Raw genomic sequence first — 16,471 nt, 5'->3', positions numbered from 1 at the left:
AAATTAATAATATAATTTTAATATATTTTTTAAATATTACATATAAATTTAAATATTTTACAAATACATGTATGTATTATAAATAAATGTAAACATATATAATTATATTTTATAAAAAATAAATTATTTCTAAACATTTATTTCTTATTAATATCACATATATAATATTTATATCATTTTTTATAATATATATGCATGTACAGTATTAAAACACGCATACACATATTACATTTATTTGTTAATATTACATATATAGTTTTTTTATAATATATATGCGTGTACAGTATTATTAAAACATGCACACACATATATTAAGTATTTGTATATATACAATTTTATTGTTTATTTACAATATATGTATATAAATATTAGAAATAAATAAGAATATGATATGAAATGATAAAAAATTATGTAATATAACGTGCGTTTGAGGTGTGTGTGTGTTTGCGTCACACAGCTCAAGCTGGTTGACCGTGGTTTGTCCTTTCCCATTTTCAGCTGCTGCTGTTTCAGTGCTGCTCTCAGTGAACCCACTGCCCTCTCCCCCAGTCTTGCAGTTGCTTTCTTTTTATCTCTTTGTAGACTACGGTTTGGCTTCATTTTAAATCACAAAGCATAGCCTTCTTTATTGAACTGCTTCTTAATCGACAAGAGGACACCCCCTGATGCAGCAGGGACAGATGGAGGCACAGGAAGATGCACAAAAATAACTCCCTGCATACAACACGTCGTTGTGTGTGTGTGTGTGTGTGTGTGTGTGTGTGTTCATTCATATGATAGAATGGGAGTGTCAAATAGCCAGGTTGGATTCCACCATGTAGGAAAAACAGACATGTGCACCAAAATCTGGTTATCCTTAAATAAGTAGGCATCTTTCTCAGGTAATGTCACTATCAATCAACTGACTTGAGTTTAAGTATAGTCATGCATGTTATATTGCCTATGAAAGGCCTCTTGATGTGTGTTGAATTATTTAAATGATAAAAAAAGGAAGTGGACAGTCCGGCCAAATAAGTAATGCTTACCCTGTTGGTGCAGATGGCTCTATTTTTCACTGCTGCTGTTGTTAGTGAAAGGAAGTTGTTTCTTGGCAGCGGTCCATCAGTGCAGCACATTTTGAGAAATGGCTCCTGTACTGCAGATAGTTCTCAGTAAATAAGAAATTCTTTGATTTATTAATTTGGAGCAGGTCCAAGTCTCCTGTACAACAGATATAAAGCTATTTTAGATATGCCTCAGCTGTTCAAATATCATTTTGTGATCTGGCATGATTGAATAATTTTCTTTCTGTTATTTTCTTCCAGATAAATGAACTCAGTCACATCCAGATTCCTGTTATGCTGATGCCTGATGACTTCAAAGCCAACTCAAAGATCAAGGTGGACAACCACCTCTTCAACAAGTAAGAGAGATTGATTTTTTGACAGATTTTTTTTTTTACTTAATGTGATCATTTTGCTATGTATGTTTTCATTGCTTTGCTTTTGTTAGTTATCAGTTTTTGCACCTTTTTCTACTTCCAAAGAGAGAACATGCCAAGCCATTTCAAGTTTAAGGAGTACTGTCCCCTAGTCTTCCGCAATCTGAGGGAGCGGTTCTCCATTGATGATCAGGAATATCAGGTACATAAGTGCTTAAGTAAGTGTTCAAGTGCCTCTGTGGAGGCAACCACCTTCAGGTGGTCCTTTGCCTCCACGTCGTGCATTAAAATCGTTTAATGCACAGCTTGCCATGGATTATCGTGGTTATACCATAGTCATTTGCCAGCATTGACAAGTTAAAGCTGTTAATGATGTTTGCAGAGCACTATTTGAACAGAAGGGTAAAAATTATGGTTATTTTCTTCAGTTATAGCTCATTAGATCTAGCATTCTGCCCATTTTAAATTAGACACAGAGATGAAGTGGTGCTGTAAGATCACGTTTATTTGAATGAAGGAATTATTTGAATTAGTTATCGAGAGAGAGAAAGAGAGAGAGAGGGAGAGGGAGAGGGAGAGGGAGGGATGAGAGTTGTGTGTGTGAATTACCAGCGTCTGTGCATCTCTCTCTACAAACAATGAAGCTGTGAGTTTAGTAAATTCAAAAACACTGATTTTACCTCCTTGTTGCTGAGAAACTGACTTGGAACTACCTGTACATTAAGTGGTTTTCATGCACACCTGCCAGCCAATCATAATTGAGTATTCAGACAGACAATGGTATAAGGGGTAGTATTGTATATTAAAGTGCCCCTATTATGCCATTTCCAATATTGCCTTTCATGCAGTTTGTAATGTAGCTGTATGTGAATGGAAACGATCAGCAAAGTTGTAAAGCCGAAAGTGCACGATAAATAAAGTTATTGTCTCCCAAAATAAAGAATCGACTCTCTACAGCCTAAATGAGTCGTTAGTAATTCGAATCCCACTTCCTGTTTTTGGCAACACATTTGCATAATTCCCGCCTATGTTCTACGTTGCCCGGCAGTGAACAACTTGACCCCATCCACAAACACGTAATTTTACAGACGACTGCTTCTCTAATCTCGGGGAGTTAAAAAAAAAAAAAGAAATCTCGGGGAGTTCAACGCAGGATTCACTAAACGCTTGCTCTTGAAAGATGGCTCAGTACCCTGTTTATTTGGACCAGCTGGCTCCACTGAATCACAAGTATGATAAATAATAGATGTTTATATTTTCTATCGAGCGTTCAAAATACAGAACTATGGCAATGGGCGTATCGTTTCCGACACGCACTGTACGCGGTAGACCAATCACAACAGACTGGGCCATCTGACCAATCAGAGCAGAGTAGGCTCACGGAAAGGAGGGTTTTAGAGAGACTGAATCTTAGAACTGCTTTGAACGAATCGTTTGAGAATCGCTGGAAAATGAGGTGATATTAAATGCATATTTTGAGAAAACGAGAGCATTTTTTGACCCTGCATGCATGTAATCCTATTGTAGGAGACTCCCAAAACAATATTAGGAACCTTCAAAATGGCATAATAGGGGCACTTTAAGGTCATTTTTTTAATTTATTTTATTTTGTTTATTTCCTTTTTCACAATGTTATTTTTTGTGCCAAGAACAGTTACATTTAAGTTTTTATGACCATTTTCTTCATTCTTCAAATGTGAAATGAGCAACAGTCTGGGCCCATTTTTTTAGTCTGTTCACACATCGACTGCAAGTTTGTCACATCCAATATAATTTTTTTTACTGCCCCATCCTTCAATAAGCCTCTTTGCAAAGTGTGCAGTGCACCGTGACAGATTCACCCTGAGATGTGCCACACAAGCTGTTGAGAGCCTGTGCATGTCAAGTTTAAGGTCTGAAAGTTACATTCCCAGCTGAAATCTGACAGTTGTTGTTGATTTAATGTCGAAAATTGTTGAAACAACATTTAATGATAAATGGTTGTAACAAGGTTAACAAAATATGTATAAATTAACATTTGATGAAGACAAAATGTTAAAAATCGTTGAAACAACTTTTGCAAAATCAATGTTGATTTAATTTGTAAAATTAAAACTAAATTAAACCGTTATTCAACCTTGATCCATTCACCTGTGAATAAATGTTGAAAAGACAGCTGGGATTTCATAGGACAACATAGTATCTCAAAAAGAAAAACAAGTTGATTCCTCATGATATGACCTCTTTAAAACGAAGCATTTTGGTTTCTCAGTTCATATTTAGCAGTTTCATAAGTAAACTGCAATAATATCAGGTTTTAATTTCTACAGCCATCATCAGATCTTTCAGGCTCAGATCACGTTAAATGCCATATGCTGAAAATACTGTACTGAATTTGGCCCATCTCATAGAATACTTCAGTATTACACTTACACTGCTGTTGACCCAGCACTGCAGGAATCAGCATTTCATTTTCATTGAAGTGAAAGAGCAGTTTTTGAGGCATTTGTGTCTCCAGGTGACTTCAGTAAAACATCTTCAAATCAATAAACACATCCAATATGAATATCAACATGAGTGGTTCTAAACTGGTGGGTCATAACCAAAAAATATTGGCTTATGTGGTTGTGAGATAGGGACAGCAGGGGAAGAAATAATGCTGAGTGCAGCTAACCATGAAATTGTGCACAGGTAGCAAAATAAATAGGCTTTTAATAGTCATGAGAAAATGAATGCCATATGTTTTGTTGTTGATGTCAAAGGCTGAGAATCTAACAGTATTGTGACACAAATTCATTGTCACTTGGTATAAGCAACCACATTAGGAAGATGCCATCATCATTAGCTTGTGTGACATGGCTTCACCCTCCAAAACCATGTACAAGGTTAAAAAATACATGACCCAGACTATATTAAAGGTTATTTAACTATAGACTATATTAAAGGTGCAATAGGTGATTGTCTTCAGAAATTTTTTTTGTTATGCTGGTTGAAAGTCTCTTCACATCCCGATAGCAATCATTAAGTTAAGTGGTCTAAATGTATTTATCTGTATTTATATATTCTGTGGAAGGCGTAGGACCAAGAAATGTTCATCCAATCAAAATGCTCGGTCGGAGCGTTTTAATTGGCTTTCCTACCTGCCTGTCAACGTATGTATCTGCATACCTCTGCGCACCCTGTTCGCGCAGACAGGATACGTCATCAGTGCATTCTTGTACGCTGTGCAGACAGAGCGAGAATGGCAGACAGACATCAACAACCCGATCTTCCTTCCTGGTATTGTAGTACTTTTAAAGTTTTCTCGCCGGTGAATGACACATGATGTAGCCCAGCGGTTCCCAATTCCAGTCCTCGCGCACATATTTTGCATGTCTCGCTCAGTTAACACACCCGATTCAGATAACTAACTCGTTAGAAGTGAGCTAAGTGCATGAACTGTGTTCTGATCGATATGATCCCTACACCGTGTTCATTGCTCCCTACTCCCTGAGCAGGGGTTTACTTCCAACGCGTTTCAGTTTGTGATGAGGTTAAATAAAAGAAGTAGCCAGACAGTACAGTCTGGCATTCCAGGCTGACTGCAGGCTGCAGTCTAGGAGAAGTGCCAGTAGCTTTTCACCGTTTTATTGGAGTTCAAGCCTGGCAGTGTAAAATCCTTCACTGTTCTTTCCTCCTGTGGCAGAACTCTCTGACACGCAGGGCACCGATTCCCAGTGACGCTCAGGGCCGTAGTGGAGCTCGTTTCCACACTTCATACAACAAGAGGTATGTCATCAAGATCATCACCAGCGAGGACGTGGCCGAGATGCACAACATTCTGAAGAAGTACCACCAGGTAGAGGGAACATCTGTTTCTTTGTTTAAAAATGATCTTACGATGAGTCTCGCGAGCTGTGAAATCCATAGTTTTTTTGTATTTGCCCACTGTAGTATATAGTTGAGTGCCATGGAAACACGCTGCTCCCTCAGTTTCTGGGCATGTATCGCCTCACAGTGGATGGAGATGAGACCTACATGATCGTTACTCGTAATGTCTTCAGTCAGCGGCTGCCTGTTTACAAAAAATATGACCTGAAGGTGAGTGATTCTAGTTTGAAGACCCTGTCTTGTCTTTAGTACAATGAAAATGAATGGATTGGGGCATCAAGTGGTCCATAAAACTTATGCTATTTCAAGACTTTGGAGGCATATAGTAGCTTTGCCTAAGTCATTATTCACAGAAAATCATGACATCCACCCTAGTTTTCCCTTTTGCGTTCATTATAGTTCATGAGAAAAGTTGTGATGTCTGATTCATGAACAAATGATTCTTTTGAATCAGATCTTTTTATTGAATGGTTTTAAATGTGTCATTGAAGTAAGTACAACAGAAAAATAACTTCAGAAAAAAATAGTTCCATATAGAAAAAAGTCATGTTTTTTGAGCTAATGAGAATGAGGAAATGGCACAATAAAAATTTTTGGGTACACTTTTTTTAATAATGACTTCATGTACTTTTTTAGGGATCAACAGTGGCAAGAGAGGCTACCGACAAAGAAAAGGTAAACTCTCCCTCATATTTTTTTTATTATGTGTAGAAGAAATAGAACTTTTGAAAAGGGGGTGCTAAAAATGTTTTTTAAAAATGCTAAAAACTTGTGTGTTAAAAAGGTTTTCATTATTTCCAGTGTATTTCCAATTACATAAGTGTTCAGGAAATGAACTCACATTTGCATGTTGGATGTATTGCATGTCTGAGTTTGGAAATTGTGTACAAAAAAAAAGCATTATAATCACAATTATAACATCATCTTCCTTTCCATGTGTGTTGTGTATTAATAAACTCCCCCCAAAAATTCTCCTGTGTGAAAGATCCTATTTTCTGCTCCATTCCTTGGAAAAAAAATACTCTGTGCTTCTTTTCTGTTCAGTGTTTGCTTGATTTAGTTTGCTTCAGAGTGTGGGAAACTGCACTTTGTAGTCCAGAGGTATTATTTAATTTAAGTAATGGTCCTGAGAAGAGTGAAAATAATTATAATATTGGATTAATTCAAACCTAAGAACCGTAGTGTGTCTGTATATTGTGAAACCCTATTGTTTTACACTGTAATTTAAGTGCACTGATCTCTGAAGGTAAAGAGATTGTAACAGAAAGCATTGTAAATAATAGATCAGAGATTGAGTACTTGTCTTCAGGAAACATTTGACTGTTGGATTACATTGATTTACTGTGGAAACTATATAGAAAACATTCTGTACATTAATAAAAGGCTAATGAGTTGCAGTTTATACTTGTGTACAGTATTCTCTCACATAAGGCAAACCTGATCTTGTGTGATTTCACATATGTGTACATATGGAGGGCATGTGAATGATTTGCATGTGTATATATATATATATATATATATATATATATATATATGTTTTCGATATGAATGTTAGTCTTTCTAGCATGTAAAATTGTTTCATTGATCACGTTCTCCTCCATTTAGATGTTGTATCTACATTCTAATGCTGTATATGATACTCTCAAATATGGCAAATATGAACTGATGTATATTTGTGTCCTATACAGACTAGATTTATTGTCATTCACTGTATTTGATGAAATGTTTCCTCTGCATCTTAACTTTGATTTACTTAAAGGGATAGTTCTCCCAAAATGAAAAGGCTGTCAAGTTCAAGTTGTTGCAAACCTTTATGAATTTCTTTCTTCTGCTGAACACAAAAATATATATTTTGAAGATTGTGGGTAACCAAACAGTTTCTGGTCCATATTGACTTACATAGTATTTTTTTTTTCCATACCACAGAAGTCAGTGGGGACCGACAACTGTTTGGTTACCAACATACTTCAAAATATCTTCTTTTGTGTTCCAACAGAAGAAAGGAATTCATACAGGTTTGGAACAACTTGAGGGTGAGTAAATGATGACAGAATTTTCATTTTTGGGTGAACTATCTCTTTTAACATTCTCCCATGATATTTTGTCTCTTGTTTACTGTACAATAGTCATGTTATCAATCAAGTTTTTTTTTTCACTCTGTAATTTTGATGTTTCGTTTGATGCATGTTATGTGGGATATTTCCATCTTTTTAATTCTTCCATTTTCTCCTGAAGGCTTTACATCTTTGCTTTATGAAATGATGTTTAAAAAATGACTAAAACGATTCAAATGACCAAAAACACAAAGCTGTCGTCTCTCACCTCCACACACTGATTTGTGGGTGCTTGCGTTAGTGAAGCTGCTTGCATCTGACCCTCCTTCTCCCTGCAGCCACGCCCACCTGAGGAGGCTCCGTCCAAATCACGCATGAGCCAAAAGCTACAAACCATCCGGATTGCCACACGCTTTTATTGTGCCATAAGACACGTAAGGACACAAAAGCAAAGAACTGTCCCATATTGCTCTGTGTTCTTCTTCAACATGCTTTACCCCGCATTTTGCCTCAGGAAATCACTGTTCCCTCTGGATCCCACAAGGGACTGTAAACCCAAGCCCAGGGCTTGTGCTTTAAGTTGCCTTCCTGTTCCAGAAATAAAGTGGTGACTCCTTCTTCGACAATCTCTGCTGGAATTGTGAAAAGAGCTGGAATACTAGTGCGTCAGCATTTAAGTGTTCTACTGAGTCATAGGGGGCTTTATATATATATACACCTTCATATGTCCATCTGTGTGTTCTATTAGTTTGGATTGAAGTCTCATTCTGTGGTTCAAGGATCAATTCAAATTTTCATCAAATGTTAAATACAGGTAGATCATAAAAGGTCAAAAACGTTTTCTTGGAGGGAGCCATTTAGATTTTTGTTCAGTTCTTCTGGAGGATGTCACGAAGATAAATTACCCATCTAGAACCCATCTTAGCTAAATAATGTGTTTTTTATTTGATGTTTGATAAATATCTCAAACATTTAATGCACTGCAAATCTAACACATGAATATCAGATCAATAAATTAAAGGGATAGTTCAGCCAAAAATTAAATAAAGATATCTATCTTGAAGAATGACTCGATGTTTACATATACATACATATGAAACCGAGATTTGAATACATAAGCTTTCCATTGATGTGTGGTTTGTTAGGTTAGGATAGGACAATATTTGGCCGAGATATAACTTATTTGAAAATCTGGAATCTGAGGGTGCAAAAAAATCTAAATATTGAGAAAATCGCCTTTAAAGTTGTCCAAATGAAGTTTTTAGCAATGCATATTACCAATCAAAAATTAAGTTTTGATATATTTACGGTAGGAAATGTACAAAATATCTTCATGGAACATGATCTTTACTTAATATCCTAATGATTTTTGGCATAAAAGAAAAATCGATAATTTTGACCCATACAGTGTTTTTTTTTTGGCTATTACTACAAATATACCCCAGCAACTTGAGACTGGTTTTGTGGAGTGAAAAATTTAAGGGGCTCTGAATACTTTCCGTACCCACTGTATATATAACCTTCATAATATGAACATTAACTATTACATCTTTCTTTAAAATATCATCTTTGTGTTCCACTGAAAAAGAAAGTCATACAGATTTGGAACGACATGAGAGTAAATGACAGAATTTTTTTCATTTTTGGGTGGACTATCACTTTAATCTTGATACTAGCTGTAGATTTTGGGTTGGAGTCGCTGATGTTTGTGGAAGTAGGGATTTAGGAAATAACCCTTGGTTTAATCATTGTAATTATTTGAATGCTGTAATTGTCTGTTGGCTCTAATTGTGAAATCTAAATCACACCCTGTTGCGCTGAGTGTCCACAGGAGGCAGTCTGCTTTATATTACACTCCACTGCTTCTGTGATGTGCTATTTTTAAGCTCATTTGGTGAATTCTCAGATGTTCATCTGTTGTGTGGACGGCTCATAATTGCACCAGATCAAAACTTTTGTCACCCCCAAAGACTATTTAATTTTTAGATGCTGAATTTTAGTGTGATATAACAGAAAGTTGACAAAAACAAGAAATACGTGAAGAAGTAAACGTGAAGTGTGTTAATTCTGTGATACTAGCAGCACCAAAAAGAACTCCTCCTATAATGGCTTTTTTTCTTCTTTTTTTTTTGCTGCTGCGGATACAAACTTTTGCCATTTCATTTGGTGCTGCTAATGGCACAGAAATTACACACATCACCTTTCATTTTCTTCCATATATACAAATATTTCTATATTGATTAAATTATTCTTTTTGTCAAGGTTTTAATTTTTGAGTCTATTAACAAATCCAAAAAAAATCTGCATTTATGATACTGTATGTCACTGACATTTTTTGTTTCATTCTCTGAGTAATCTGAAAGTTTCAATTTACACATGTTGCTCCTGATGAACTTTAACACTTTGTCCCAATGTGAATAACAGACCAAGGAGCTTCCAACTTACAAAGACAATGACTTCATCAGTGACGGCCAGAAAATCTACATAGATGAGGAGAACAAGAAAATGTTCCTGGAAAAACTGAAGAATGACGTAGAGGTCTGTGTACATTATGTCTGTGTGCTTTATCCATCATGTGCTTTACTACTGTTGTGCTATCCATTTGCTCTGTTTAATGTAATTGGCTCATTAAACTCTTATCTAAACACTCATTCGTCCTAATCACCACTCTGTGTCATTAAACTGTCTAATTAAAAAGACAATGAATGTTTCATGCTTAAGCCCTTGAAAAATGTGTTTCCAGTTCCTGGCCCAGCTGAAGCTGATGGACTACAGTCTGCTGGTGGGGATCCATGATGTGGAGCGAGGGGAGCAGGAACAGCCTGAGGAGGAGAGTGAAGACAATGACGCTGGGGAGGAGGAGGGGACGGAGAGCGATGGAGGGGCCACTGGCTCCCCACCAGACAGCCCCAGTAACACACTAGACAGCAATAGACCTCTGGGCCCGGGAGAGTTTGACCCCATCATTGATGTATATGCCATCAAGAGCCATGAAAGTGAGTCGTTTTACAGCTAGAACTAAATTAACTGGTGTTGCTTGATGGTTGTAGGGTGTTAGGTGGTTAATTACTGGCCCACTAAATCTCTTATGATTTTCTTGTCCCTAGATATAGTTTGAGAGCCATTTTCAATGTATTTTTTGCCTGTTTTATCGTCCACCAGACAAAAATTGTTAGATCACTTAGAAAAGTACACCTTTCTTCAATAAGCCAAGTGATTTGAGATGTAATTTCTGTAGCACAAATAATACTGAACAAGAAACACATTGAATTTTTATATTTGGAGAAAAACCATCATACATTGGAGAGGAAAAAAATCTGTTATCATAAACAGTATAGAAGGACACCATTCCTCCGTAAATGTTGTACATTCAGCCACATTTAAATTATAATGTGTAATATTGCACATTCAGTGCTCAAAAATGTATTGTTTTTATTTATTAGTTCAGATCAATAGTTAATAGTTTTTACTTGCCCTGACACACACAAATCATTTTTATTTTTAGCAAAACATTTTTATATTTACTAGAAATATTTATTCATTAAATGTTACTTTTTTCTTCTTCTTTTTTGTCTTTACAAATATAAAAATGCAACAAGCTGGAAATTATACAGCTGTAATGCAGCTCCATCAAATCATAAATGCTTTTTTATATTTACTATAAATATTTATTCATTAAATGTTTCATTTTCATTTTTTTTTTCTTTACAAAAACCAAAAATATAATACAATCTTGAAATTAAACTGCTGTAATGCAACTCCAACATTTTACAAATGCTTTTTTATATTTACTAGAAATATTTATTCATTAAATGTTACATTCTTTACAAAAATAAAATATGCAACAAGCTAAAATATTACACAGCTGTAAAGCAATGAATTCATAAACACACTTCTGCTGGAATATGATGCATAACATTACTGACTGATTTTTAGTTTTTAAAGGGGTCATATGATGCTGCTAAAAATAACATTATTTTGTCGACATGGCAGCAGCAACAATACTACAGCGAGAATAAAAGTTGCGCCTTCTTTCTTTGCGTGAACATTTGGGCGGCGTTATGCAAATCTTCCCACATAGTGATGTAGGTATTTTAGGTAGGCGTGGTTGACTCTTAACTTTTATAAAGAATATCTCTTTGGATTTGAGACTTTAGTCTTTGCAACTTTAGGGATCTTATCTATTCACGAACAGCTTGTAACACTCCAAAGAGAAAGGACATTTTTAAATTGCATCATATGACCCCTTTAACATATTACTAATGCTTTCAAGACTGTCACAAGTAATTTTTGCACATTTTTAAAGCTTTATCCATGTTATCCAGCTAGATTGAATAACATGTCAACAGTATTTGCAACAATGTTGAATGTAAAACCATGCATTTCAGTTTGCAAGGCATATAAATGGCCTAGCGCAGCACTGGGCCAAAAGGCAAGTTAAAATTCTGTCTCACTTTATTCCAGTTGTATCTTGCTTAAAAACAGTAGCGCATTCTACCTTTCAGATGCTCCTAAAAAAGAAATCTACTTCATGGCGGTGATTGACATTCTTACTCTATATGATGCCAAGAAGAAAGCAGCCCACGCAGCTAAGACAGTCAAACATGGGGTGAGAGTCCAATATATCATAAACACAGTGCTAGTCCTAAAATAGTCCTCCATTTACTCAAAATCTACACATTTTTGCTCTCTTTTTCTCCAGGCAGGGGCAGAGATCTCAACGGTCAACCCTGAGCAATATTCAAAGCGGTTTTATGATTTCATCACCACTATTCTGTCCTAACTGCTGCCTGAGGCTGGAATGAGGCGGAGTAACAGATATGATCTCATATCCTGGGAGAGGTTTTGCTGTGTGTAACGGATCCAGTGTCTCTCTCCCACTTGTCACAGGAACACGTCTGAGATCTGTCAAGATCTTTTTTTGTTTACAATTTCTTTTTCTTCTCTGTTGGATTTTTCGGTAGGTTTATGGCTCCATGTGGTTGATAAGGCATACATGTGATATAGTCATGCATATATAGCGTTCTGTACCTTTTGTGTTAGATATTGTTGACTGAGAAACCGCGTGTTATTGTTTGTGCCCAGCTACGTGGTATGATTATCATACTGGAATTCTCAAAGCTGCTTATATATTTATTGTCTTTATGTTCTTTGCGGAGAAAAATTCATTGTTCTCAAAGGAATAGTTCACCCAAAAATTTCAATTAGCTGAAAATGTACTCGCCCTCAGACCATCCAAGATGTAACTGAGTTAGTTTCTTCATATGAACTGATTTGGAGAAATGTAGCATTACATCACTTGCTCACCAGTGGATCCAGTGAATGGGTGCCGTCAGAATGAGAGTCCAAACAGCTGATAAAAAACATCACAATAATCCACACGACTCATGGGTCCATTAATTAATGTCTTGTATAGCAAAAAGATGCATGTTTGTAATAAACAAATTCATCGAGGCATTTTCAACTTCAGTTCACTGGAGTCTTGTGGATTGTTGTGATGTTTTTATCAGCTGTTTGAATTCTCATTCTGACGGCACCCATTCACTGCAGAGGATCCATTGGTGAGCAATTTCTCCAAATCTGTACTTGATAAAGAAACAAACTCATCTACATCTTGGATGGTCTGAGACACAGTACATTTTCATCAAGTTTAAATTTTTCATTTTTAAGTGAACTATTCCTTGAATAAAAAAAAAAGTCCAGTTTTAAATGATTAAAATATATTTAAATTTATAAAATAAATTTAGCCCTGAACAAATATGACCAGAGTCAGAATAAAAATAAACTGGAACATAATTGCTTGAAAGTGTTCATTGCACTATCGCTCTTTAGCTGCAGGCAGTACCTTTAAATCAAATCTGTTTTTTCTATCTGTTTACAAAGTGTATGTAACAGTGGAAAAGAATGCATTTATAGTTCAAATCCAATCAGCAAATTGGATTTAGATGTTCTGCCTGTTGTGCATCTTGCACAGGAGCTCAGTATTTGCAATTGGCTCCGATAATAATGTTTAGTATAACTCAACTGTTTTTGCACATGATTTAATGCACCAAAACATTTATGCAAATGATTCCAGTTTTACCACTGACTCGCGGAGGGTCATGCAATAGTAGTGATTCGTAGAATGTGTTAAAGCACCTAATGGGTTACATGTGCGTTGCCACTTTTGTATCCCTAGTGAAAGAACAAAACATTGCCTGTTTTATGTTGTTTAGCTCTTGATTAGAAACCATTGTATGAAAATGAAGCATATTTGTACCTTCCTTTTTCTTACAGTAATAATTTGCAAGTTTACAGTGGGCCGTTCTCTTGAGAAAGCAGTTGTGCTGGCGCTATATTGATGCTTGAATCTGCGTATAGTGTTTCAGCTGCACTGTAAAGAGTGAGAGAATGCTGCCTCTTACTATTGTTATCTCTCTCTCTCTCTCATCATTGTCGAAACTTTGTGTGATCCCAGAGACCTTTAGTATTATAAAATATGTAGATATTGTGATATGTCTTCTTCTGAAATATCGTTTGCAAAGTAATCCTAAATATTCTACTGTATGTGTTGACATATATACACTGTGCGAGGGTGTGCCTTTTTTACTCGGAATTATTTAATTTTGTATTTGAATCATTTTTTAAAAAGAGACGCTTGAAAAATGTTATTTTCTAAAAAGGGAAAGGAGAATAGGACGAATCCTAAGGTGGTTCTGCTGTTCCTCTGTAGATGTGTAAATATGCGAGTGTGTTATGTGTTTGCAATATTATGACTGTTGCAGTCCTAACGGCACAAAAACTTAAAGAGTTCCCCGGACCTCATCAGTTTTGCTTAATTTACTAATTTGATTCCTACATTGAAGTTATTTTTTGTTATTGCAATTACTAATTAGATAATAAGCAATGTCAGATCTTGTTTTTGGTACAGTTTCCAGTGGAAGAGGCAAGAGTCTTCGTGAACACACACTCCTGACTTTGAATTTGATGTCTGTACAGCACTTGTGAATTTCAAAGAAGCCACTTCTATGAGCTTTTGGGGAAAATGACTTCACTTTGTCTCAAATTGTATAGAGTTATGATCTCTTTTGTGTTGTAATTTGTAAAAACATCCGTCCATGTTGATGGTACAGTGTGAGTTTGATACTTTCATGTTTGAGGAAGAGAAAAAAGCTTTGAAGGAATTGTGAGCTCTTTTAAAGATGCTGTCAAAGGAAGATATTATCACTTGTCAGTCTACTTGTCATAACTGTTATCTACGTCATGCAAGCGTATTTAAATGCACTCTGTCCCATAAGCATTGCTCAATAAAATGATGCATTGCTCAGCTTGATAAATGTTTGTAATATTCATGTATTATGGCAAAATCTTACATTCACAAGCTAAACCATTAAAAAAAATAAAGTGCTTCCCCTGAAAGGTTTACATTTGGTTGTGTTCATCATTAAACCCATGGATAGACAAAATAATGTTTATGTCAAATTAAAATATGTCTGTTAAATTTAATCGAAAATTTAATTCAAAATATAATGAAGACTCACAAAGACAACATTATGTAAATATAGGGGTGATTGGAGCATGTTGTAACATTTTGTCTAAACTATAAACCTAATATTACTGTACATACATTACCAGTCAAAAGTTTTTGAACAGTAAGGTTTTTCATGTTTTTTTTAAATAACTCTTCTGCTCACCAAGCCTGCATTTATTTGATCAAAATACACCATAAGCATTGCTCAATAAAATGATGCATTGCTCAGCTTGATAAATGTTTGTAATATTCATGTATTATGGCAAAATCTTACATTCACAAGCTAAACCATTAAAAAAAATAAAGTGCTTCCCCTGAAAGGTTTACATTTGGTTGTGTTCATCATTAAACCCATGGATAGACAAAATAATGTTTATGTCAAATTAAAATATGTCTGTTAAATTTAATCGAAAATTTAATTCAAAATATAATGAAGACTCACAAAGACAACATTATGTAAATATAGGGGTGATTGGAGCATGTTGTAACATTTTGTCTAAACTATAAACCTAATATTACTGTACATACATTACCAGTCAAAAGTTTTTGAACAGTAAGGTTTTTAATGTTTTTTTTAAAGAACTCTTCTGCTCACCAAGCCTGCATTTATTTGATCAAAATACAGTGAAAACAGTAATATTGTGAAATATTTTACTATTTATTATGAATTATAGAAATTAATACTTTTATCAAGGATGCTTTAAATTGATCAAAAGTGATGATAGAGTCATTTATAATGTTACAAAAGATTTCTATTTCATATAAATGCTGTTCTTCTGAACTTTCTATTCATCAGAGAAACCTGAAAAAATTATACTCCGCTGTTTTCAACATAATAATAATAAATGTTTTTTGAGCAGCAAATCTATTGGCAAAGAATACTAGAATGATTTCTGAAGGATCAAGTGACATTGAAGACTGGAGTAATGATGCTGAAAATCAGCTTTGAAATCACAGGAATAAATTACATTTCAAAATATAGTCAAATAGAAAGCAGTTATTTTAAATAGTAAAAATATTTCACAATATTACTGCAGTTGCTCTATTTTGGATCAAATAAATGCAGGCTTTGTGAGCAGAAGAGAATTCTTTAAAACACATTAAAAATCTTACTGTTCAAAAACTTTTGACTGGTAGTGTATCTCAACCAATCCTTAAACAGTGTAAATTTAATTAAATTGAAAGTTTCTCATGTATGATAGTGATTTAGATTTTCAAAAGCCCGTGTAACTATAAAGAAGAACGGTCTCGTTTTGTTGGTTTATTGTGGAGGTGCGTTACATGCTTAACACCAGAAGAGGGCGCATCGCGCTGCCGTACAGTTACATAACAATCATTTAGACCAGATTCCACCAAACGCTTTATGCGAGGCTGATATTTTAGACGTAGTCATTTTAATTTTTTTAATATGAAAAGCTCTTGACTTTGTAGGCCTTGCATGTCATTTGCTGTCAACCGTGTTAATGAAGAAGAGCCTTAACTGCTCCGCCTAAAAATTATTCTTCGTATGACTGTTGCTTCAGGTTAAAACCATTTTTTCATTTCTAGTTTTATATATATATATATATATATATATATATATATATATATCAGTAGGCCTATTGTTTTTACTTAACAAGGCAAACCCCAAAAAGGAAC

At 35.1% G+C, this 16,471-nt stretch overlaps 1 protein-coding gene across 2 annotated transcripts in view; it reads left to right on the top strand.

The window, feature by feature from the left end:
- The window catches only part of LOC107689402 (phosphatidylinositol 5-phosphate 4-kinase type-2 alpha-like), a 19,552-nt gene extending 6,999 nt beyond the window's left edge, over window positions 1-12,553 (top strand). The window contains exons 2-11 of one of the 2 annotated variants that reach the window (XM_016487374.1): window positions 1,305-1,402; window positions 1,526-1,622; window positions 5,085-5,237; window positions 5,333-5,479; window positions 5,906-5,944; window positions 7,662-7,757; window positions 9,748-9,861; window positions 10,067-10,319; window positions 11,829-11,932; window positions 12,026-12,553. In XM_016487374.1, the coding sequence (XP_016342860.1) occupies window positions 1,305-1,402; window positions 1,526-1,622; window positions 5,085-5,237; window positions 5,333-5,479; window positions 5,906-5,944; window positions 7,662-7,757; window positions 9,748-9,861; window positions 10,067-10,319; window positions 11,829-11,932; window positions 12,026-12,106 (1,182 nt within the window). In that variant the 3' untranslated portion in view covers window positions 12,107-12,553. The remainder of the gene's footprint in view (window positions 1-1,304; window positions 1,403-1,525; window positions 1,623-5,084; window positions 5,238-5,332; window positions 5,480-5,905; window positions 5,945-7,661; window positions 7,758-9,747; window positions 9,862-10,066; window positions 10,320-11,828; window positions 11,933-12,025) is intronic. The other variant, XM_016487376.1, reaches the window with a different exon arrangement.
- The last annotated feature ends 3,918 nt before the right edge of the window (window positions 12,554-16,471 follow it).

The sequence above is a fragment of the Sinocyclocheilus anshuiensis genome, unplaced genomic scaffold (genome assembly GCF_001515605.1).
Source record: "Sinocyclocheilus anshuiensis isolate Anshui unplaced genomic scaffold, SAMN03320099.WGS_v1.1 scaffold1291, whole genome shotgun sequence".
In the NCBI taxonomy this organism is placed as follows: Eukaryota; Metazoa; Chordata; class Actinopteri; order Cypriniformes; family Cyprinidae; genus Sinocyclocheilus; species Sinocyclocheilus anshuiensis.
Note: the sequence above shows the minus strand (reverse complement) of the source record. Positions and strands in the feature narration are given on the sequence as shown.